Source organism: Aotus nancymaae, unplaced genomic scaffold, assembly GCF_030222135.1.
Source record: "Aotus nancymaae isolate 86718 unplaced genomic scaffold, 86718_ANA_hifiasm-v0.15.2.pri h1tg000006l, whole genome shotgun sequence".
Classification (NCBI taxonomy): domain Eukaryota; kingdom Metazoa; phylum Chordata; class Mammalia; order Primates; family Aotidae; genus Aotus; species Aotus nancymaae.
The window spans coordinates 7000503-7024036 of NW_026988417.1; the positions used below are offsets into that span (position 1 = coordinate 7000503).

General features: G+C 54.6%; 1 protein-coding gene across 4 annotated transcripts in view; it reads left to right on the forward strand.

Annotated features, from left to right (window-relative positions):
* Window positions 1–20667, forward strand: part of PPP2R2C (protein phosphatase 2 regulatory subunit Bgamma) — a 248010-nt gene extending 227343 nt beyond the window's left edge. For all 4 annotated transcript variants that reach the window (XM_021669381.2, XM_021669385.2, XM_021669378.2 and 1 more), the window contains 3 exons: window positions 7423–7592; window positions 11630–11721; window positions 17628–20667. In XM_021669381.2, the coding sequence (XP_021525056.1) occupies window positions 7423–7592; window positions 11630–11721; window positions 17628–17919 (554 nt within the window). In that variant the 3' untranslated portion in view covers window positions 17920–20667. The remainder of the gene's footprint in view (window positions 1–7422; window positions 7593–11629; window positions 11722–17627) is intronic.
* The last annotated feature ends 2867 nt before the right edge of the window (window positions 20668–23534 follow it).

Genomic DNA, 23534 nt, shown 5'->3' on the forward strand with positions numbered 1-23534 from the left:
CTGCCCAGTGGAGAATAAGCTGAGGGGTGAGGTAGGAGTGGGGGTGGCTGGGGGCTAGTGTGTTCGCGCAGGTGAGAGATGCTGGTGTGCAGAGTGGGTGGCCCGTGCAGGCGCTGACGGTGTTGGGCCCTGCACCCCATGGCAGGTGGACTTGCGGGATCTGCCGTTGAGTTGGATGGAGAGGAAGGGAGCGTCCGGGATGGCTTCAGGCTGTGTGCAGAGACCAGGCCCCTGCCGTGGGGAGCTCCGTGGCAGAACCACAGAAGTGGACTGATAAATAAATAGGTGCATGCAGTGGGACGTCTCCACGAAGGGCGCCAGGAGCCTTTGATGCATTGCTCCTCTGGGGTCAGGAGAGGTGCCCCTGGATGAGAAAGAGCCTGGGAATGAGGGCGGGATGCCCCACCGCACAGTAGCGGCCAGGAGGAACCTGGCTGACCTCAGGGCCCGTGTGGCTGGAACAGGCGGAGGGGCAGGCTCTTGAGTGCAAAGACAGGCGAAGGGGAGAGTGTGCCGGGCTTGAGTTTTGTTTTGTTTGATGGGGCTCAATCACATGGTGCTGAGCAGGGAGTGACACCTGTCATCTCTTTATCAGCACTTACTGTGCCCACTCGTGGCCTTGCAGGAATTCCCTGGACCCTCCCTACTGTGCTTAGCCTCAGGGGTAGGGAAGAGGCCACACAGGAAGCCCCTTCCCAAATAGTGGCATCACCTGGAACCCAGGAGCAAGCCAGTGTCCAGGGGTGACCCGGGACCTGTAACCCTCATCCTCCTCCTTTGGCTGCTCAGACCCTCCCAGCTCCTCCTGGAGCACAGCCCGAGGTGAGGCCAGCTGGCGCAGGCCACTCCATCCTCGTGGATGGCCTTGTATCCCATCAGATCACAGGAGGAAGTCAGGCCAGAGCAGCCCAGGGCAGTCACCACCCAGGACCCCATGGGCCCCTCTCTCCCACCTCCACCCGCCTGCAGGCCCCTCCCACCCCCTCAGTTTCTCCCGAGGCCTCACTGAGCTGCATTTGTCCCTGAGGACCTGGCTCAAGCCCATGCATTTCTACCGTCTGAACCCAAGCAGCCTCCACCCCAGCCCCAGAGGAGTGTCATCCACACACTGATGACGAGAGTGGGGCACAGGTGCCACCAAGAGAGCCACAGAGCAGGTGCCAGGGGCACGTGGGGGCCACCTCCAGGCTGGTTGAGGCTTCTCTGCCAGGCCTGGAAACTGCAGTGGAACCGCATCAGGTTGAAAGAAGAAATGTGAGTGATGGGCTGGAGCAGAGATGGCAGACAGCAGTACCAGCTTCTCTGCTCAGAGAGCAGGGTGGGGCCACGAGGCAGGTTCCGGGCTAGGCAGGGGTGCCAGGATGCCCAGTGACTAATGACAAGCAGAACCCCTGGACTGAGGGAGCTCACAGCCCCATGAGGGGACCCTGCCCTCCTGCCAGTGCCACAGAAGAAGGTACCTGGTGGCTTGAGGGCAGCAAAGGGTGAGCACTGGGTTTCTTCAGAGCATCTGAACAACATGCACGGAAAGCAGGGTGTGAGACTGGGGTTCTGAAGGGTGTACAGGCGTTGGTCAGAAAGAACGCTAAAAATGGGATCTTGGGTAGAGAAACATGATATGAAAAGGAACTCCAGGAATCCCTCCAGGGTTTTATTGAGCAGTTACTGCAAGCTCTGGGCCAGTGCCTCCAGGCATGACCTCTGAAGATCCCATTGCACTCATTCTCCAGATGAGGGAAGCTGGACTCAGAGAAGTCTGGGGGCTTGCCTGAGGTCACACAGCATGATCCACTCTGCTCCCTGCCTGGCACAGGGCGGCGCAGGGGCTTGGGGAGGCGGGGCAGATGCCTAGGGCTCAACAGTGAGGAGATGCTCACCCCTGAGCTTCTGAGCCGATGAGTGCCCTAAGGCCCAGTGGGAAGGGGATAGGGGTGTGCAGCAGAGGGGAACTCGCATGTGGCAGGCAGCAGCAGCAGGCTGATTGGGACCCATTGAGAAGGAGCTGCTCAGCTACAGGTCGGAGCTTAAACCTCGATCCTGCGAGCACTGGGGAGCCAAGGAAGGCTTTAGCGGAAGCAGGTGCCACCGGTTGTGTGTGAGGCTGGAAAGGAGGCGGGCACCGGCTCTCAGGCTTCACCTTCTGTGTCCTGATTCACAGGTCCCTCAGTGCCGGCCCACGCCTTAGTTGGGCTCCCCAGGTCCCCTTCACCTTGGCCTGAGCCCGGGGTGGGGGTGGGGAGGGCTCATTGTGCCCACAAGACCGTGCAACACCCAGGGAGGAGGAGGATGTGGTTGTCAGGGGACTGGGTGGAGCCACGAGAGCCCTAATTATGCAAAATCATTACAAAGAAACAGGATGGAGATTTCGGCTGATTGAGAGCTCTCCGGCTTTTAAATAATTAGGGTGTAAGGGAGTGGGTGGACATGGGACTGGGCCCATCACAAGTGACGGGGGCTCTGGGACATGTTTCTTTAAACTTGTGGCAGCAATAATTACTGTGAAATGTTCTCAGCGATTCAGTCAATTAGAGGGGAGACCCCCTTATCTCTTGTTAATGCTCTGAAGAGGTGCAGCGGTGCGAGTGTGTGTGTGTGTGCGTGTGTGTGCGTGCGTGTGCGTGCGTGCGTGTGTGCGTGTGTGTGCGTGCGTGTGTGTGTGCGTGTGTGTGTTTGCACTCGGGAGCAGGGCTTGATGTGGAATAGAAGATTCCACTATGTTTTGGGGAAAAAAATCGATTGTACCAAAAATTATATAGACATATCTAACAAGAAAAAGGGGAACGTTTAGGAATGATTTTTCAGGCTTATGAATATCCCTTCCCATCTATCTTTTGCATTTCCGGTCCTTGTGCCCTTAAAAACCCTCAGAAACGCCCGAGCACAGCCAGCAGTGGGGTGACCAGGGCCGCGCCTTTGCCGTTGTTTCCACCGATGGATTCCATTGTCCTCTCAGCCTTTGATCTTTGTGGTTTTTCCTCCTGGAGGCTGGTAGGAGACTCGGCCATTCGCTCTGCCCTGGGACACCCAGTGCCGATGCGCCCTGTGATTCTGCCCACAACCACCCTCCTTGCCCCTGCAAGGCATGCTGGGAATCTAGACCAGCCCTTGAGGTTTGGGGGGAGTTTGGCCTGAGAGACCCCTGAGCAGGCAAGGGGGGTACTGAGGCCACTTCTGAAGTCAGCCTGCGAGAGGCCGCCCTGGCTTAGTTTTCTACTCACCTCTGCCCTACCCGCTGAGCAGCAGAAAGCCTAGTGCCTAGTTCAGGCCAGACAGAGTTCCTGCGCTCACCTGGACAGGTGCTGGGACCATCACGTCCCGCTGAGATTCTGTTCCTTGTTTCCATCCACTTAGCCACCTGAGGTCCCTCTTCTCTCAAGCCCTCTCCCTGCTTCTCCCAGACATGAGGTCTCTACCCAGTGCCAACTGAAAGACAGCACATCACCACTTAAAGGAATCAAGTGTTGAAAGTGATTTTCTTTTTTTTTTTTTTTTTTTTTGAGACAGAGTCTTGCTCTGTTGCCAGGTGCCAGGCTGGAGTCCAGTGGCGTGAGCTCGGCTCACTGCAACCTCCGCCTCCCAGGTTCAAGCAATGCTCCTGCCTCAGCCTCCCAAGTAGCTGGGACTACAGCACGCGCCACCATGCCCAGCTAATTTTTGTATTTTTTTTTTTTTAGTAGAGACGGGTTTTCACCATGTTGGCCAGGATGGTCTTGATCTCTTGACCTCACGATCCGCCCACCTCAGCCTCCCAAAGTGCTGGGATTACAGGCGTGAGCCACCACCCCTGGCGATTTTCCTTACTGTAGGCATCAGAGAGAAAGGAATTGTGGTCGATCCTTCTTTGGCTTAACAAAGAAAAACTACAAATATATATATATATCTGCAGAAATGAAGATGTCAATGTAATTATTATTATGGGGGCACAGATGACCAATTAGTATGCAGAGGTTTTAGAAGCTCAAGGTGACTTCCAAGGAGATTTTACCACCCCCGCCCACCCATCCTCCTCTGAAGGCAGGGAGGGGTTGGAGGGATGGCAGGAGGGAGGGAAGGAGGGAAAAGAGAAGGAGGGAGGAAGGGAGGGAGGGAGGGAGAGCGGGAGGGAGGGGAGGGGAAGTCCGTAGGGCTGCCACACTCATTGGGCACCGGGCCCACTCCCTGCAGGATCTCTGCTGCCTGCGGCCCTGCCTATACTCAGGTTGGTGCCAGGCCTGCGCTGCAGCCCCCTCCTCCTGCCCCTCCTAAAAAGTGCCCTTGGCTCCTGTTGTAGGGAGGAGCAAAGCCAAGGCTCAGGGAGGTGAAGGCATTCAAGGCCACACCACAGGGGGCTCAGGGATGCAGACCCCGGCAGCCTGTTCCCACGCAGCTCCCTCTGCAAGCAGCCTCACTGTCCCTTCTCATGGTGCTGGTTTTCTTTCTGGTCCTCCCTTCAACGTACCCTTGTGGAAAGAGGAAAACTTGGGCCACTGAGAAGGGCATCCCTGTGAACCATGGAGGGAGACTGAGCTCAGGAGGCAGGCCTGGGGGCTGGGGGGCACGTGGAGGGGTGGGTCGGGCTCCTGGTGAGGGAGGCGCCTACTGTCAGTTTCGAGTTTTGTTAACTAAACACCTGCCAGGCTGACAGCGTTCTACTTCCAAACTATGTCACAATCTACTAGTGGATAAACAAGGCTCCCTCCCGCCTTCCTGGTCTTGACACCAGGACTGGAAGGAGCGACCGCCTGCCCTCCGGATACCGAGCGCCGTGCTGCAGCCTCGAGGGTGGAGATGTGGGGCTAAGGCCGGAGAGGCTAAGGATGGAGCCGTCAAGCTCCTGAGCTTCAGGGGTCTGCTTCAGAGACAGGTGTTTGGAGACTTTGCTCTCAAGAGAGGTGGGGGGGCCTTCCTCCTGCCTGCTCTGATTTGGGGGAATGCCAGAGGCATGAACGTAAATGTGGGAGCCTTTTCCTGCCTTGTAAGCAGCTTCCCTCCCCTCCCTGTACGCAGTGGCTGGGATCAGGTGGTGACACCTTGGCTCTGCAGCCTTGGCCCGCCACGTGCTGGAACTTCCTTCCTCCATGGGGAGGGGACTCCAGCCTCCTGCTGCCCTTCCCTACCTCCTTGACTCAGGCTTCATCCTCCCTGTCTCTGAACCCTCAGTGCCTCCCATTTCCCTAACGGTGACTTCCTCACCCCTCACTTTGGCCCATGAGATCCGGCCGGGGTGTCCCCTTGCATCCCTCTTCCCCCTGCTCCCTCCTTTCTCTGCTTGTACGACCCTTGACTCGTCCCTGCCTCAGGGCCTTTGCACGCACCATCCCTTCCGCCCAGCGCAGCCCTCTCCAGGCATTGCCACCAATCTCTCCCTCCCTTCACTCAGACCTTGATCAAACGGCACCTCCCATGGAGGTCCTGTCCACCTAAACTGCCAGCCCCCAGCACCTGTCTCCCTGCTGGCTCCTCCTCCCCGGCACTTGCTGCTCACTGGCAGTGCAGGGCGCCACTTAGTTTATTGTCTGTCTCTGCAAAGAGAGTGTTGGCTGCACAGGAACCGTGGCTTTATGCTGGTCACTGCGTCATCCCAGGGCCTGGAACAGGGCCTGGCACAGAGAAGGCGCTCAGTTTGGATTGGTTGATTGAGTGAGTGAATGAATGAATGAATGAATCCATCCAGTGGGCTTGCAGAGGGGAACTGGACAGGAGTTGTATTTCTGGAGAGGCAGTGGCCAGGTACAGCGTCCCCCTTGGAGAGGAGAGAGAGTGGGGTGCTGCGGTTTCCCATGAGGGGATAAAGGGCTGGGAGGCAGCACGTGAGACCCTGTGGCTGAGAGGGGCCAGCAGGGAGCCTCAGGGTGCTGTCAGCTCTGCTTCCCCATTTCAGGAGTAGAGACCAGAGCAGGCCAGCAGGCGAGGCTGCCACTCGGCCGGTTTCCATGGACACAGCTGGACAGTTGTCATATGTTTAGGTCCTTCCAGATTGGCTGGTGAATGGCTGTCAACTCTACTGTGTCCTCTTCCCAGGGTTCCCTGGGCCTCTCTGTGGCCCAGGTCCTAAGGAGTTGGCCTGGCCCAACTGGGGTCCTAGTCCCCACCCTGCTCCAGCCCCAAGGCCACTGCCACCAGCGGGACAGACACCAGCAGACATGAGCTTAGAGATCTCGTCCCACTTTGGGAACCTCTGCAGCTCAGGAAGCCCAGGTTATGGGGGCAGTGGGGAGGGGACAGTGCCTGGGGAGTCCCCATTGCCCACTCTGTCCCAGTCTACAATTGTCCAGGGCGGGCAGCAAACTGTTACCTTTAGGGACCAGATAAGCAACTTGCCGTGCAGAGTAGCTGTACCAGGAAAATAGGAGCTGGTCAGTGGGTGGCACATGGGAGGCCGCAGCTCCTCTGTGGCAGTCAGATTTAATTTTGTTACAACCCCCAAACCCGACTGTGAGCAGGGCTCACCACGCCTGCCCAGGACACCATGGACAGAGATAACTACCGGCTGAAGGTTCCAGGGACAGTTAGTGCCAGGGCCACAAGCAGTGCCCAGACTGGTGGAGGACATCGTCCAGCACATCCAAGAATGTCAGGACACCTTTGCAAGCTGGGGTCCTGTGATTCAGCATCACCAGTAGGGGGCAGTGGAAGGCAGCACATCAAGTACAGACCTGGCTTCAAATCCTGACTCCACCACTTTCTTCCAGCGCTGACTCCCCAGGAATGGTATTGGAAACAGATGTTGGAAACAGATGCTTGGTGCCACCAAAAAAAATTAGCGCTGAGACAAAGGACCTTTCAGCAATGCAATTTTTACTTTCTGGACTGCAGGAAGGGTACCCTTGGTAGCCATTGTGCCATGAGAGTTCAAGGAACAAAGGAAAACACATAAATTTATCCCTTATGCATTTGGGGTCGTACTGCTGTGTGTGATCTCCATTGCCTGGAGCCAGACCTCACAATCTAAACTAAAACCCAATTGACTAACAACTTAAAACTTTTCTAAACAGGTAAAAGCCATGGAGAGCTGGGACATGCCTGTGAGCACGTCCAGCACAGATATCTTGGTTAAAGTACAAGGACATAGAATGTACTACGTGCCTGTAAGCATGGCGTGTCTAACAGCTACATAGGATAGGGCTTCACAAAGTTATTAGCACACTAATTCTTTAACAAGAAAAGAAACTTTAAAAAGGAACTTTTCTACTTCCCACAAATGGGTTTTAGCCACCTGCTCCTCCGTTTTCTCGGCTATGAATGGGGATAGTAATGGCTATTTCCACACAGCACAGAATCTTACCAGTCTCATTCCCTGGTAAGTGCTTAGTTCTAGGTTTGAGGAATGAATGAATGACTGAACAAACAGTATGAGCCCAGGTGCCAAACAGAGTCATCTGTCGTGCCAACCCCGTGGGCGGGAGCAGCCCAGTGACGGCCGTTGCTTCTCTGTCTCCACAGTCTTTGAAGAGCCCGAGGACCCCAGTAACCGCTCCTTCTTCTCCGAAATCATCTCCTCCGTGTCTGACGTGAAGTTCAGCCACAGCGGCCGCTACATGCTCACCCGGGATTACCTTACGGTCAAGGTCTGGGACCTGAACATGGAGGCGAGACCCATAGAGACCTACCAGGTGGGCACCACAGCAGGGGACCCCCACCCTGGGTCTTCCTTCCCTATGCTGAGATTGCCGTGGAGGGGCCCTTCCCAGCCAGGAAGGCTTTCATAGGCCCAGTTTGTAGGTGAAGACAGAGAGGCTGGAGAAATTCAGCAGCTCATTCCCACACGGAGCTTGGCAGACGGAGGGCGCTCAGACCTGCCTCAGAAGGAGCTTCAGATGTCCCTGAACAAGGCCTGCAGTCCAGGGCCCAGGGGCCTCAATTCCAGGGAGGAGAGAGATGTGGGAACAGAGATGAGCGTCAGGCCGGGCCCCATTGCAGCATGCATCCCCCCACCCCACTCCCTGAGAGCCAACGTCAGAACTGTACCATTAAAATGGGTTAAGCATTGCCCTCTCCCAGGGCGCATCCATAAGCAGTGCACGCAGAGGTGAACTGGGCATGTGTTTCCTTTCCAGATCCTCAGCACAGGCCTATAAGCCTATAGGGTGAAACCGGGGCCCTGCTTGAACAGTATTATTTATTATCTTGCTATTATGATCCATCCAGATATGTTAGGGGGTGGACAATAAAATTCTCATGATTTTAAAATAAAATGTGGACTTGAAAGAAATGTGGGATGGCTTCAAAACTGGTTCCAATTAGGTGGGGTGATCAGGGAGGCTTCTAGGAGGAGGTGGCATTTATCCTGGACCTTGAAGGATGAGTAGGACCTGGTTGTCCAAATGTGGGTGGGAAAACACCACCCACCAGAAACCCCAGCCGGTTCCTCATGGTGTCACTCCTCACACGGGGTGCTGCGTGCTTGACATCGGTCACCTCCATTTCTTGCTGCCCAGTGAGTGGGAGCCATCAGCCCATTTGGTGGAAAGGGAACCCGGGCACTGAGAGGTGGGGAGATGAGGGTGGTGTCTCTTGGCTGGGCATTGACAGATTCAGAGCCCAGGCTCAGAGCCCTACGCTTTCCTCCCTGCCAAGACCTTGTAGGGAAGCGTCCTGGGTGGCACAGACCCCGCTGGGAATGGGTGCAGAGCTCAGAGGGTGGGCTGCTCTAATCTGACCTGGGCTCCAGAGGAACATGTGTTCCTGGAAGCCTCACCCACAAGGACAGCTATGGGGACCGCCCCTTTGTCAGCCACATGTGTTTACTTGAGTTCCTGCGACTGTCCCAGCTCCTCCCTCAGGCCCTGTCCTCACACTGCACACCCCAGGCAGGGCTCAGCCCTCCTCTGTCCCTGTGGGAATGGCAGAGACCCCAGATTGGGAGAGGGACAGGATAAGCCGGGCTCAAGCCTGCAGGAGCAACTCTCTTGCTCCCTCTGGAGGCAGATCAGGGGAATGAACATTTCCAACCTCCTCTGGCCCCTGGGCTGATCACTCACGTCCATCGCTGGGATCAGCGAAGGCCGGCCCGTAAACCCCTGAAACGACGTGCAGTGCTTTCTACGGGCATTTTCAGGGGAAAGGGGTGCCACTTCCTCAAATTCTGATGAAGGACCCCACGAAGCAGGGGAATGACTGCTCTGGAGGGTGAGGCCCTAAGCTGGGTGCTTGGCATCTGGCCCAGCTGACCTAGTGATGCTGGAAGAATAGCAATAACTACACAAAAGAAGCACAACAACCAACATTTTCTGGTGGCTGATGATGTGCTAGAAATTGTGTGTAGTGAGACTGTGTTCGGCTGGTGTGCAGTGCTTAACACATCGGGACTGTTTTGCTCCCACCACAGGGAGTCTGGAGAGGGCAGCCCAGGAAGGTGGGGGACTCCATGTCCCCGGCAGTGCCGCAGTGGTTCCTTCTGTGATCCAGTTTGCCATCACTGGGGTGCTGGTTTTCCACCTTCATGTGTGGTTCCTCATGGTGGCAAAGTGGCTGCCTCACCTCCGAGCACTCTGCCTACATTCCAGGCAAAAAATAGGAGGAAATGCACAAGACTTCATCCCTGGGATCTGTTGCGTGTTTCATTGTGATTGTAAAAGCTTCCCCAGAATGTTTCTCAGAAGACTTCTTACACTTCATTGTTTAGAATGGGTCCCTGGCAGCCACCACAGTGGCTGGGAAAATTAGTAGTTTGACAGCCTCCATGGTTGAGGAAGGCAGGGGTGAAGGGGCTGGGGGTGGGTAATAAATGCCACACTGAGCTAAGTCCATAGTATACTTTGCCTCACCTAAGCCTCCCAGCTGTCCTGGGAGATGGGGCCGGTATTCTCCCCATCCCATTTTATTGGAAGACAATTTAGTTAAATGACAAATATGTGACGGAGCCAGCAAGCAGCGCCCATTAGATTGACATTCACTGTCTTTCTCTGGAGCTCTTCCTCACCCTGCCACTAGAGGGCAGGAGATGCTTAGCACATGGGAGAGAGAACTGCATGCGTGTTTGGACGGGTGCATCACTAAGGCTGCTGGGACTGAGTAAGGGGGACACACAAAAATGCAGAGCCAGGGGGTGGGACATGAACGCTAAAATTGCTGCCATTCGTCCCCCATGATTTTAGTCGTTACACATACTGAGCCAGTACCCTGTGCCCAGCACAGTTCTAGACCCTGGTCCCAGAAAGAAGGAAGAACCTCAGCCTCGCCCTTAAGGGTCCCAGTCAGGAACACAGTGACCCTCAGCATGGTGGGGCTGCAGCCTCGGGGCCCGAGGGGAAGGCGAGCCTCACCAGGAGGACACAGGGGCTGCGGAGGGATGAGCAGGGCCAGGGGGTAGTCCCACAGCCTTGTCTAACCACCCTGTCTGCAGGAAATAGCAGGCCCCTCCTCCCAATCCTGCCCAGGGGGTAGTCCCACAGCCTTGTCTAACCAGCCTGTCCGCAGGGAATAGCAGGCCCCGCCTCCCAATCCTGTTTCCCCTAATGCTGTCTGTTTCCCTGTGTAGCCCTTACCACCTCGTTAGTCACATGGCTCAGAGAAACAGAACCAACAGAATGGGGAGAAAGACTGAGAATGAGAGGGAGATTTGAGGGAATCGGCTCACGTGGCATGTCCTAAATCCAGCCAGCAGGCTGGTGACCCAGGGGAGAGTGACTGCGAGCCCACAGGTGTCTGTTGGCAGAATCCCCTGGTCCTCAGGGAGGTCTGTCTTTGTTCTATCCAGGCCTTCGACTGATTGGATCAGGCCTCCACATGACAGAGGGCAGCCTGCTTTACTCAGTCTAGCGACTTAAATGTTAACCTCACCTACAAAGTGTCTTCGCAGAAACACCGAGTATTGGTACTGTGGCCCAGCCAAGCTGACACATGAAATTGACGTTCACTCCACCCTTCACATCTGTGTTCACTGGAGTCGTTAATTTCAACTCCTGGGAGTTGAAACCAGGCTCCATGGTACCCAGTTACCTCCCCTTCCCCACCCAGAGGGCAGAGCTTATGCCCTGCTGTCCCGGCAACCCCAGCCCCAGCAGAGGCCCGGCACTGATGAGGCCCCCTGGGTACAGGACCTGTAGGACCGCTGCAGTCAGAGGGATGTGGGTCATGAGTGTCACCATCTCTCCAGGAATCCTGGAAAAGGGTCCTGGTAGCCTCTTAGAGGCTGTGTGGCCCTCTGAGCCTCAGCGGCTCATGCCGTGAACGGATGAGAAGTCTGCGTGGGTTCTCTCTTCCCCTGTCTTGATGGCCATCGCCCTGTGTTCGAGGTGATCGTTACCCTCAAAGGGGCTGCCCTGCACTTAATCCCAGAACCGCTGTGAGGTTTGCCCTCTCATCACTTAAGGATGAAGAAACTGAGGCTGAGAGAGATGAAGTTGCTTGTCCAAGATCACACAGCTGGGAGGGCAGAGCCAGGATCTGGACCCCAGGCGGTCCTGGGCCCTGTGCTGTGGGCGTTCCCTTTGTCACAGTGGACTCTGTTCCCTGGTGCTGCTCCCATCTTTGCCACAGCTCGGAGGTCAGCCGTGTGCTGGGTCGTGGGCCCCCTGGTGAGATGCGCAGGGCTGTGTCAGGCTATGTCAGGGCAGGCAGGACCTTGCTGCTCTTTGAGACCCTTCTTATGGAGGGGCCAGGATGGTCAGGACATCCCGTCCACTCACGTCATCCCTTCTCCCACCAGGTCCACGACTACCTTCGGAGCAAGCTCTGTTCCCTGTATGAGAACGACTGCATTTTCGACAAGTTTGAATGTGCCTGGAACGGGAGCGACAGGTAGCCCTGACCTCAGCCTGCACCCCGCCTCGCTGTAGGGAGGGTTTCTCCACCGCAGGGGCCTGGGCTGGGATCCCCGTGACCCGCAGTGCAGGCTACTCAGCCTCGATGGGCCCAGGTGTCGGGGTGGGGCCCGCGCCTTCCGGTGCAGGTCCAACTCAGCCTCAGATTCAAGGGATGAGGCACAAAGCTTTCTTCATCTTCTGTCACTGAACCTCACAGTCACGTTGGTTACCTCCCCTTCCCCACCCAGAGGCCATGGGCAGTAGTGGGAACATGTTTAGTTAATTCAGGGGTCCCCAGCAATGTGCTCCCTTCTCCCAGCTTGCTGGGGGTGAGGGCTGTACCCCAGCACCTGGTCATCATCATCTGTCCACACCTGCACGTCCTGAGACAACCCTGTGCCCCGTGGCTTTGACCATCGGTCTACTCACCCCTCCTCCCATCACTGCTGTGTCCCCCTCTTCCTGGTGGCACCTCACTCAGGCCCGCTGGTGCTCGGGGGTACTTCAGAGCTCCTGCACCCTCCAAGGCTGGTCACAATCCACAGGCTCGCTGCCTATCAACCCCGGCTACCTGGAAAGTGACCCCCTGTGCCGGAAGTGAGCCCAGGGTGTGTGTGGACAAGGGGGCCGTGCAGGGTCCCCTCACCTCTACACATGGGTCCTTACCTCTGTGTCTCTTCTCTGGGGTTCTTCCTTTATCCTGGAGGTGGGAAAAATCCCTCCCCTGCCCTCCCAAATCATATCAGCTTTGTGCTGATTCTGAAATGGACAAGCCTACTTTCAATCTGTGAGTTTCAAGCTGTGTCTCCTGCAGTCTCAGTGTCTCCTACAGCTGCTTCCTCAAGGACCGGATGCCTCCTGGTCCAGCTGCCCAGATCCAGAAGTGGGTCTCCAGGTGACAGACAGAGCGGAGATAAAGACCACACTGGCTGCTAGATCAGAATATCACCCGTCAAGAGCCATGTACTGTTCCCTCCTCCCACAGTCCTGTCCAGTGTGGTGGGCAAGAAGGGTGGAGTGAGAGCCAGCAGCCCTGACTTGGGTGTCACCTGGGGGAGTGTCCGCCCTGTGGATGACACCAGTCACATGACAGGCCGGGGCTGTCCTGGACCTCTGAGGGTGGCCGGCACTGTGGTGGTCATGTGAGAGCTGCTGTGCTATGACCCTTGGTGGCTCTGGACACAGGGCCGGGACAATCAGGGTCAGCGTGTGGAGTAAGGGGAGGGGCTGGACATGGCAGAAACAGGAACAGGAGGGAGCCCCTTGGAAGCAGGGCTAGATCCAAATGGGGGCCAAGCCATTGTGTCCAGGGAGGGAGACTCCTGAGAGCTGCCAGCATCGCGGAGCCCCCGGACTCACAGGGGTCTCAGAAGAGCCTGCGCTCAGGTGAGGGCCCACATGGTGGTCACAGAGGGCCACTGAAGGATGCTTAGAAAACCAGGATGGAGGCCTGGCCTGGGGCTGGGCTGGCACAGCTGGGTCAGCAGGACACAGGGCCCTCTCTCCAGGTCCTGCCCCCGGGTAGACCCCAGACACCCCCAGGAGGCAGGGCTCCTCCGATGCTCCTGAGCTGCAGGCCCTGACACTTTTGGGGTTCTCTGGTGCCCATTGGCAGTGGGTTCCAATAGGATCTATTCAAATCGGAGGAGAGGGACCTGCAGCTGTGAAAAGCTGATTCCAGCTTTTATATGCGTTTGGAGGGTAGGTCCCCTCTGGTTGCGGTTCATGGCTCATCCTTCCTTCTAGCTGCCACCAGGGGGCACCCGCGGCCAGGAGACGCCTGCTCCCAGGACCGGAGAAGCCGCCAAGCTCCTCCAAGCTGACAGTGGTGTCCAGGCCGGGGCTCCCATGTCCCTCGTCCCACCCACCACTTCCTGCGTGCACTTTACACGCCAGCCACGCCCTGTCTTAGCGGTCCCCCACCCACCTCACTATCTCTCGCTCCACACTCAGCTCTGCTCTGCCCCGCTGGAACCTCTGACCTTGTTTGCCTCTCGTAGTGGGTGCGGTTTCCAGGGGGGCTACTATGACTCAGCCTCTTCTAAGCCCTTCACTGGGGACCTCAGGTGCGTCCAGTGGCTGTGGATGCTTCTAGAAGGCATAGAGGTGTGCCACCTCCCACTTCACCCTGAGCACTGCTCTGGGCTCAACATGCCCCGTGGTCGGGGGTCCCAAGATAAATAAACCCTGGGTCCTGCCTTCCAGCGGCTCAGAGGCTCAGGAGAGAAGCAAGGATTTCCCCCAGACCCTCACATCCTTGCAAGCCAAAGCAAACCCGAATCCTCCCGGGCTCCCAGTTGCTGTCCCCGTATTCCTGGTGTCCCCTCTGACAGCTGGCCCGGCCCGCAGCGCGCAGCCACTGCTGCACGGGGGCTCCTGCTGCACGGTGGGGGACTCCTGCCTCTGCTGCACGGGGGGGCTCCTGCCGCTGCTGCACTGGGGGGGCTCCTGCCGCTGCTGCACGGGGGGGGGCTCCTGCCGCTGCTGCACTGGGGGGGCTCCTGCCGCTGCTGCACTGGGGGGGCTCCTGCCGCTGCTGCACGGGGGGGACTCCTGCCTCTGCTGCACGGGGGGGGCTCCTGCCGCTGCTGCACTGGGGGGGCTCCTGCCGCTGCTGCACTGGGGGGGCTCCTGCCGCTGCTGCACGGGGGGGGGACTCCTGCCGCTGCTGCACCGGGGGGGCTCCTGCCGCTGCTGCACGGGGGGGGCTCCTGCCGCTGCTGCACGGGGGATGGGCTCCTGCCGCTGCTGCACGGGCGCCCCCTGCAGTGGGGCGTCCCAACGCTGGGAGAACGTGGGGTGGGGGGAGCAGCGCGCTGTGGAGAGGCAATAGCTCTCCTACTGGACCCCCTCAGTTTCTGGTCCACATTCTACCAGTCTCTACCGTGTGTTTGAGGAAGCCCCTGGGCCTCTCTAAGTCAGCTCAGCTGTTAAGTGGTTCTAGGAAACTGTGGCCCTGGTGGCCGCTTTGGGGATGTAACGCCCTCAGTAAGGTCCCAGTCCATATAGGCGGGGTGCCGCAGTGATCCTGGTGTACTGTCCTGTTGGCAGACCTGCCCTTCCCCTGGTTACCCACCCAGAGGAATCCTGCAGACCTTCCCACACCTGGCTCCAACACCCACTCCTCCATGAAGCCTCCTTGATCTGTCCTGCCTCGGGGGAGGGATTTGTGCCAGCCGAGCGTGCAGGAGTCAGATAGGCCTACACCTGCTCCGAGAAGTCCCAGGCAAGACTCCCCCAGGGGCTCACGCTGTATCTGTAGGGCCATTTTCTTCTCTCCATGCTTCCCCATCTCCGCTCTTTCTTGCTTCTCCTTACACAATGGCCTCGCCCTCTCCCTCTGCTGAGATGACCCCAAATCATCCCCCTTTCCATTATCCTCAGCCGCCATCCCCTCCCTGGGACTATGTGAAACTCTCGTGGAAGGATCTGATTGGCTCTGTTTGGGTCACATGCCCACTTTTTGAACCAATCAGCATGGATAGGAATATCACATGGGCCAGTTGGCCAGGCCAGGGGGTGGGGAGAGCACTGTGATTGACATCTCACAGGGATAGGGAGTGCAGTGGTGCCATCGCAGCTCACTGCAACCTCTGCCTCCTGGGGTCAAGTAATTCTCCTGCCTCGGCCTACTGAGTAGCTGAGATTAGAGGCACCCAGCGGGCAGGAGCCTTTCTTTCCCCAAAGGAAAGAGGAGCAGAGCACTGGGGCTGAAAGCAGCTGGCATTGTGATCCCACATACAGATGAGGCTAGGAGAGTGAAGCAGCTCACCTGCCCTTTTCCCTGTTAAGGGAACCTTCTGGAATTTAAGAAACCTGCATCAACTGAGGAATGGCTCTCACGGTGCTGGGGCCTGGTGCTCTAGGATGAGAGGGGCCCCCTCCCTCTCCCCCAGAGCATGTATCAGCTGAATTCCACACCCTATCAGAGGGAGGATCAGGAACTGTGTGGGTTGCAAATGACTTTAATTATCTTCCTCTCCTTTCACTAAATGGATCAGAAGAGCCGGCATTGTGTGAAATCACCCAGGTTCATTCTGTGAGCTGTTCCCTGAAGAACAAAGAGAGCTGCCTCCCCCTGTGTGGGGGCGGGGAGTGTGGCCTCCCCCAGTCAGCCTGTGGCACCTGGGCAGGGCCCTTCTGTGGGACTGCTTCACCCAGACTTCCTCTCATGCGGCTTCCCTTATCCCTGGCTCTGAGTCAGAGATAAAAGCAGGCGCGGCTTCGGTCACAGGGATGATCAGGATGGAGAAGTACCTGGTAAATAACAAGCAGCAGAGTGCCCCAAGTCCAGCACTGTGCCGGGTGTTCAGCCTGCGTCCCCTGATTCACGCTCACCAGGGTCCGGGTTCCCTTGTGGACCCCAGTTTTTTTGTTGTTGTTGTTTTGAGACGGAGTCTTGCTCTGTTGCCCAGGCTGGAGTGCAGTGGCGCCATCTCGGCTCACTGCAACCTCCACCTCCCGGGTTTGAGTGATTCTCCTGCCTCAGCCTCCTGAGTAGCTGGGACTACAGGCACCCACCACCACGCCTGGCTAATTTTTTGTGTTTTTAGTAGAGATGGGGTTTTACCATGTTGGTCAGCATGGTCCTGATCTCCTGACCTCATGATCTGCCCACCTTGGCCTCCGAAAGTGCTGAGATTGCAGGTGCGAGCCACCACACCTGGCCTAACCCCAGTTTTTATAGAAAAGTAAGATAGCGCACATGTCGAGGTAGGGCAGAGCTGGGGTTCGGACCCAGGTGGACTGGCCAGAGCCTGGGCCTCTGACCACAGTGCCTGAGCGCACATACGAGCTTTTGTCCTCTGTAGGACAAAAGGATCTGCCTGGTTCCCTCTCAGAGCAGTGTCACCCTCAGGAAGCCCAGCTCGGCTTCCAAAAGGAAACAGGATTTCCTCCCTGAGCGGCATTCAGCAGGACACCTTTATCTCATGGTCACTTTGCGGGACGTTCTCTTCCTCCTCAGTTTCCTTGTACCCCACAGCTGCTCCAAGGCAGAGGCCAAACCCCAAAACCCTTCCTCTGGGTATAGGCCCAGGGAACATGTTTTCTCTCCTGCCTCTTGCTATGTAGATGAACTCATCCTGTCTCCCACCCAGCAGGACCCTTTCTCTTTAGGAGGGGGAAAGCAGAGAAATAGTGTGGAATTCTCTTTAGCGGGACCGTGAGGGTGGTGAGGCCCGGCATATGAGACTGCTCGCCCTGTCCCTCATAGCAATGCATGTTCATTTATTCACCCAACTCCTCGGGACAGGCGGGCCCCTGTAGGGAAGCAGGGCCTGGTGGTTTTCTGTCCCAGCTGCTTCGTGTCTATCTCCTGCTGTGGTCGCTCGGTCCCTTTGGAAGGCCGGGACTATCTCTCCAAGATTAACAGAAATTGCAGGAGGGAATTTTCATGATATTTGGGGCAGAGCATTAAAGGGATCTTAGCTCCTGGCCCCAAAGTCTACATGGTGGTGGTGGCTGACGTGTGAGGGAGTCCAAGAGACCCCTAGAGACAGGTGGAATGAGGCAGATGTGGCTCCCTTTCCAGGGTGTGACGGCTCTGCAGGCTCTGGGCTTTCTTTCTTTGTTGTTTTGAGACTGAGTTTACTCTGTCACCCAGGCTAGACTGCAGTGGTACAATCACAGCTCACTGCAGCCTCCACCTCCCCGGGCTCAAGTGATCCTCCTGCCCCAGCCTCCCGAATAGCTGGGACAATGGTCATTTTCATATTTTTTTGTAGAGCTGGAGTCTCGCTATGTTGTCCAGGCTGGTCTTGAACTCCTGGGCTGAAGCGATCCTCCCACCTGGACCTCCCAAAGTCCTGGGATTACAGGCATGAGCCCCCGCACCCGGGCTTATTTCTTGAGGACAGGCTTGTGCTCCTCCTCGCCTGATGCCTCTCCTTCTCCTGCCAGCGTCATCATGACCGGGGCCTACAACAACTTCTTCCGCATGTTCGACCGCAACACCAAACGGGACGTGACCCTGGAGGCCTCGAGGGAAAGCAGCAAGCCCCGGGCCGTGCTCAAGCCGCGGCGCGTGTGCGTGGGGGGCAAGCGCCGGCGTGATGACATCAGTGTGGACAGCTTGGACTTCACCAAGAAGATCCTGCACACGGCCTGGCACCCGGCCGAGAACATCATCGCCATCGCCGCCACCAACAACCTGTACATCTTCCAGGACAAGGTGAACTCTGAGATGCACTAGGTACGTGCAGACCCTGGCCCCCGCCACCCAGCCTTGCAAAAGTCATTCCCAACACAACCTTCACGATCGATCGCAATGCAAGGAGGGGAAGAAAGTCTCAGCGCCAACGAGGACAGCTGCAGAGGTGGCAGTGTGGGGACACTGGAAGCTCGGGCCCCCATCCCTGCCCTGGCTTCCCTAGGCCAGAATCATGTTTGGCAGTAATTGTCTGTTTAAGAAAGAAAAAGAAAAGAAGCATTCACCGCCACAAATCATAAGATGGACATGACTGTCGAGTCTTACAGTTCAGGGTTCTTTCATTCACGTACCTTCCTGTCTGTCTGCGGTCTTTACCACATCACTAGGACTTTTTATGCGTCCGGGTTAATTTTTCACTCCAGTGCATCCTGTTGGGGGAGGCCGGAGCTGATGGGAGCTACTTCCCTGCAACGCCTCACTGGTCCCAGGTCAGGGCTCCAGGGACAGATGATGAAGCTCAAAGGAGCTGGCTAGGGGTTCTTTTGGTTACTAATGGGGCGATTCGCCCTGTCTCAGAGCTGGTGATCTCACACTTCGTTTTTGGATGGTGAATTCATGCTGAGAATTTGCATATGCAAACTTCTTTCCTGGGTCTTCTGAATGTCTTGAAACATCCCAGGTCCCAGGTCTGCTGTGATTTCCCACGAGGACCGGGTGGGGATTGTCTCCGGTGTGCCTGTATCCTCATCGAATTCACCGGCCATTCGCTGAGCCTCTGCTGTGTGCCGGACGCGGTGCTCAGCCCTCGAGGCGGTTGACTTACCTCCCGCAGCCCTCCCTGCAGCCACTTTCCCATTGCCCTTCAGCATTCACTGGACACCTTCCCGGAGCGGACACTGGCTCCCATGCACGATTTTTTGGAATCTTCCTCCTGACTGGAAGAGGGGTATTCATTCATTTCCTCCTTAAATACCAACTTCTTGCAGCGTGCCAGGCTCTGGGCTGGGTGCTGAGGATAGGAGGGAACCTTTATGATCCCCTCTGTCCACGAGAGGAAACCGAGGCTCTGAGCAGATGCACAGGTTACCCCCAGCAGGCACCTGCCAAGCAGTGGTGTCAGAAACCCATCTGTGTCTTTGCCCAGGGTTCTCCGGTCCATCACGTGGGTGGTTTGTGTTACAGCGACATTCAAATGGAAGGTTTGGAAAGGAATGCCTCTTTGTCTTGTGAAGTAGGACAGAGCAGGCTTGGTGACGACAAGGGTCCCAGGAGAACTGAGACACAGGATGGAAGATGGAGAAGACCCTCCGGAGGCTCCTCGCTCTGCTCGGTGGCTTCAGGAGCGTCACCCTTCCCGGGACTCGACTTCACCCTGGGCTGGCACCTGCAGCTCTTTGATCCAATGCACTGAACTGCCTCTGAAAGGACATTGCATGTTCTGACCATTTAGGATACCTTTACGTTAAGGACCACACAGTCCCAGCAGACACGTCCCTCGGGAACTCTGCCCCTCTGACGCTGAGGGCCACAGAGAAGGTAGTGTTTCCATGGTAGGTTCTCCTGGTGATACCAAACCTGCCCACCCCTCTGAGTCATCTTTGCTCATGGACTCGCAGCAGAGCCACGTAGTTTGGCATTTTGATTCAGAAAGCGGCGAGCAGAGGCCCAGCCGAATCCAACTGGATTATTTTTTCTTTCTTTCTTTTTTTTTTTTTTTACAAGATGTAACATAACCCAGGACATAGACCTCGCTGAGGTTATTCTCAGTGGATTACGGTATACTTTTGTGTGTGTAAAAGCACAAAGCGCATGTGCACTCACTTCTGGCCACACAACATTTACACAGGGAAATGGATCACTGATTTTTTTTTTAATCGATGTGAATGAAGAATGTTTGTTTATACATCACTATAAAATCCAGTTGACCTGGACAGTATTATATGTACATATCTATTCTAATTAAATTTAACAATCAAGGATCGGATGACTATTTTCCCCCTTGTAAAGAGGTTCGAGAATGTGGTCAATTGTATAGAAATCGTGTTGAAGCCAAAACCCAGCTCTGAGGGCCTTACCAACTTCTTAGATATTTGCTACGATCCATCTCCCTTTGTGAGTCAAATGAATTAAGAGAGGAAAGTTGTATTTGCAGTTAGAGGTTACTGTCACATCACAGATTTAACGTTCACCATCTTCAAAATACGAATCTTACACGTTCTTCAAAAGGAGGTCTTGAGATGGTTCCTAGTTCCTTACTTCTGTTTTAAACTTTGGGTACCAAACCAAAAAGGAGAAAAAAGAAAGGAAACTATCTTCTTTGAAGAAAAGTATGTCTTTGGATCCCTGGAAAATAATGACGTCCAAAGTGAACTGTGAAGATAAAACGTGCTTTAAGAAAAGGTGTCGGGGGGAGGGATGAAAACCAGAAGTGGCGGAAGGCCCAGTGTCATAGTCACAGACTTGCATCCTTGCTCTGCTCACGTTTCCTGGTCTTCTTGAATGTGTGGGCATTTACATAGTCATTGTGAAGTTGCTGGGGTTTTTTTGGTTTTGTTTTTAATTTAGCTCTTCTCTGAGGATGAAACTCTGGGTGTTGGTGGTGGTGGTGGTGGTGGTGGTGTGGGGCACATGGTGGTCAAGTTGTCAGCCCTGATCAGTTTGGACTTTGTAACTCATAGGTGCATTCTTTTTTCCTTTGGAGTCTCACAAATTACCCAATTGTTGAATAAAATTATAAATATGTTAATACCAGCTTTTTCAATAAAATAACAAATGTTACATCAAAAACAAGCCCCAGACTTTTAATGAGTCCAACCCCATGGAGGTGGAGCCCATCAGGAGGCAGTATGGCCTGTGGGGATGCCCCTAGGCTTTGCACTGAGAAGCTGGGTTCACATCAAAGGTTTGCTGCCTCTAGCTCCTAATGCAACTCTTAACTTTCCCTAGCTCTGAATTCATCACTGAGGAAATGGAACTAATAGCACTACCTATTTTGTAGGTGTGTGGTGGGAGAGGAAGGGCAAGATTAACTTGACAGTGTCTGGTGCGTGACACTCCGTAATGATAGTTGCCTTGTTTGTCTTGCAGCAGCTGTGCGTAGCCCAGCATGATCACTCGCTCTCACACTCCCCATGAGAATACGACACAGATGAGGAAACTCATTCACTCACACTCTCCATGAGAATATGACACAGAGGAGGAAACTCATTCACGCACACTCCCCATGAGAATACGACACAGATGAGGAAACTCATTCACTCACACTCCCCATGAGACTACGACACAGACGAGGAAACTCATTCACTCAGACTCCCCATGAGAATACGACACAGGTGAGGAAACTCATTCACTCACACTCCCCATGACACTACGACACAGACGAGAAAACTCATTCACTCACATTCCCCATGAGAATACGACACAGACGAGGAAACTCATTCACTCACACTCCCCATGAGAATACGACACAGATGAGGAAACTCATTCACTCACACTCCCCATGAGAATACGACACAGATGAGGAAACTCATTCACTCACACTCTCCATGAGAATACGACACAGATGAGGAAACTCATTCACTCACACTCCCCATGAGAATACGACACAGATGAGGAAACTTATTCACTCAGACTCTCCATGAGAATACGACACAGAGGAGGAAACTCATTCACTCACATTCCCCATGAGAATATGACAGACGAGGAAACGCATTCACTCACATTCCCCATGAGAATACTACACAGATGAGGAAACTCATTCACTCACACTCACCATGAGAATACAAGACAGACGAGAGAACTCATTCACTCACACTCTCCATGAGAATATGACACAGACGAGGAAACTCATTCATTCACACTCCCTATGAGACTATGACACAGATGAGGAAACTCATTCACTCACACTCCCCATGAGACTATGACACAGATGAGGAAACTCATTCACTCACACTCCCCATGAGACTATGACACAGATGAGGAAACTCATTCACTTACACTCACCATGAGAATACGACACAGATGAGGAAACTCATTGACTCACACTCCCCATGAGAATACAACACAGACGAGAAAACTCATTCACTCACACTCTCCATGAGAATATGACACAGACGAGGAAACTCATTCACTCACACTCCCTATGAGACTATGACACAGATGAGGAAACTCATTCACTCACACTCCCCATGAGAATATGACACAGATGAGGAAACTCATTCACTCACACTCCCCATGAGACTATGACACAGATGAGGAAACTCATTCACTCACACTCCCCATGAGACTATGACACAGATGAGGAAACTCATTCACTCACACTCCCCATGAGAATATGACACAGATGAGGAAACTCATTCACTCACACTCCCTATGAGACTATGACACAGATGAGGAAACTCATTCACTCACACTCACCATGAGAATACGACACAGATGAGGAAACTCATTGACTCACACTCCCCATGAGAATACGACACAGACAAGAAAACTCATTCACTCACACTCCCCATGAGAATATGACACAGACAAGAAAACTCATTCACTCACACTCTCCATGAGACTATGACACAGATGAGGAAACTCATTCACTCACACTCCCCATGAGACTATGACACAGATGAGGAAACTCATTCACTCACACTCCCCATGAGACTATGACACAGATGAGGAAACTCATTCACTCACACTCCCCATGAGAATATGACACAGATGAGGAAACTCATTCACTCACACTCCCTATGAGACTATGACACAGATGAGGAAACTCATTCACTCACACTCCCCATGAGACTATGACACAGATGAGGAAACTCATTCACTCACACTCCCCATGAGACTATGACACAGATGAGGAAACTCATTCACTCACACTCCCCATGAGAATATGACACAGATGAGGAAACTCATTCACTCACACTCCCTATGAGACTATGACACAGATGAGGAAACTCATTCACTCACACTCACCATGAGAATACGACACAGATGAGGAAACTCATTGACTCACACTCCCCATGAGAATACGACACAGACAAGAAAACTCATTCACTCACACTCCCCATGAGACTATGACACAGATGAGGAAACTCATTCACTCACACTCCCCATGAGAATATGACACAGATGAGGAAACTCATTCACTCAGACTCTCCATGAGAATACGACACAGACGAGGAAACTCATTCACTCACACTCCCCATGAGAATACGACACAGATGAGGAAACTCATTCACTCACACTCCCCATGAGAATACGACACAGATGAGGAAACTCATTCACTCACACTCTCCATGAGAATATGACACAGATGAGGAAACTCATTCACTCACACTCCCTATGAGACTATGACACAGATGAGGAAACTCATTCACTCACACTCCCCATGAGACTATGACACAGATGAGGAAACTCATTCACTCACACTCCCCATGAGACTATGACACAGATGAGGAAACTCATTCACTCACACTCCCCATGAGAATATGACACAGATGAGGAAACTCATTCACTCAGACTCTCCATGAGAATACGACACAGACGAGGAAACTCATTCACTCACACTCCCCATGAGAATACGACACAGATGAGGAAACTCATTCACTCACACTCCCCATGAGAATACGACACAGATGAGGAAACTCATTCACTCACACTCC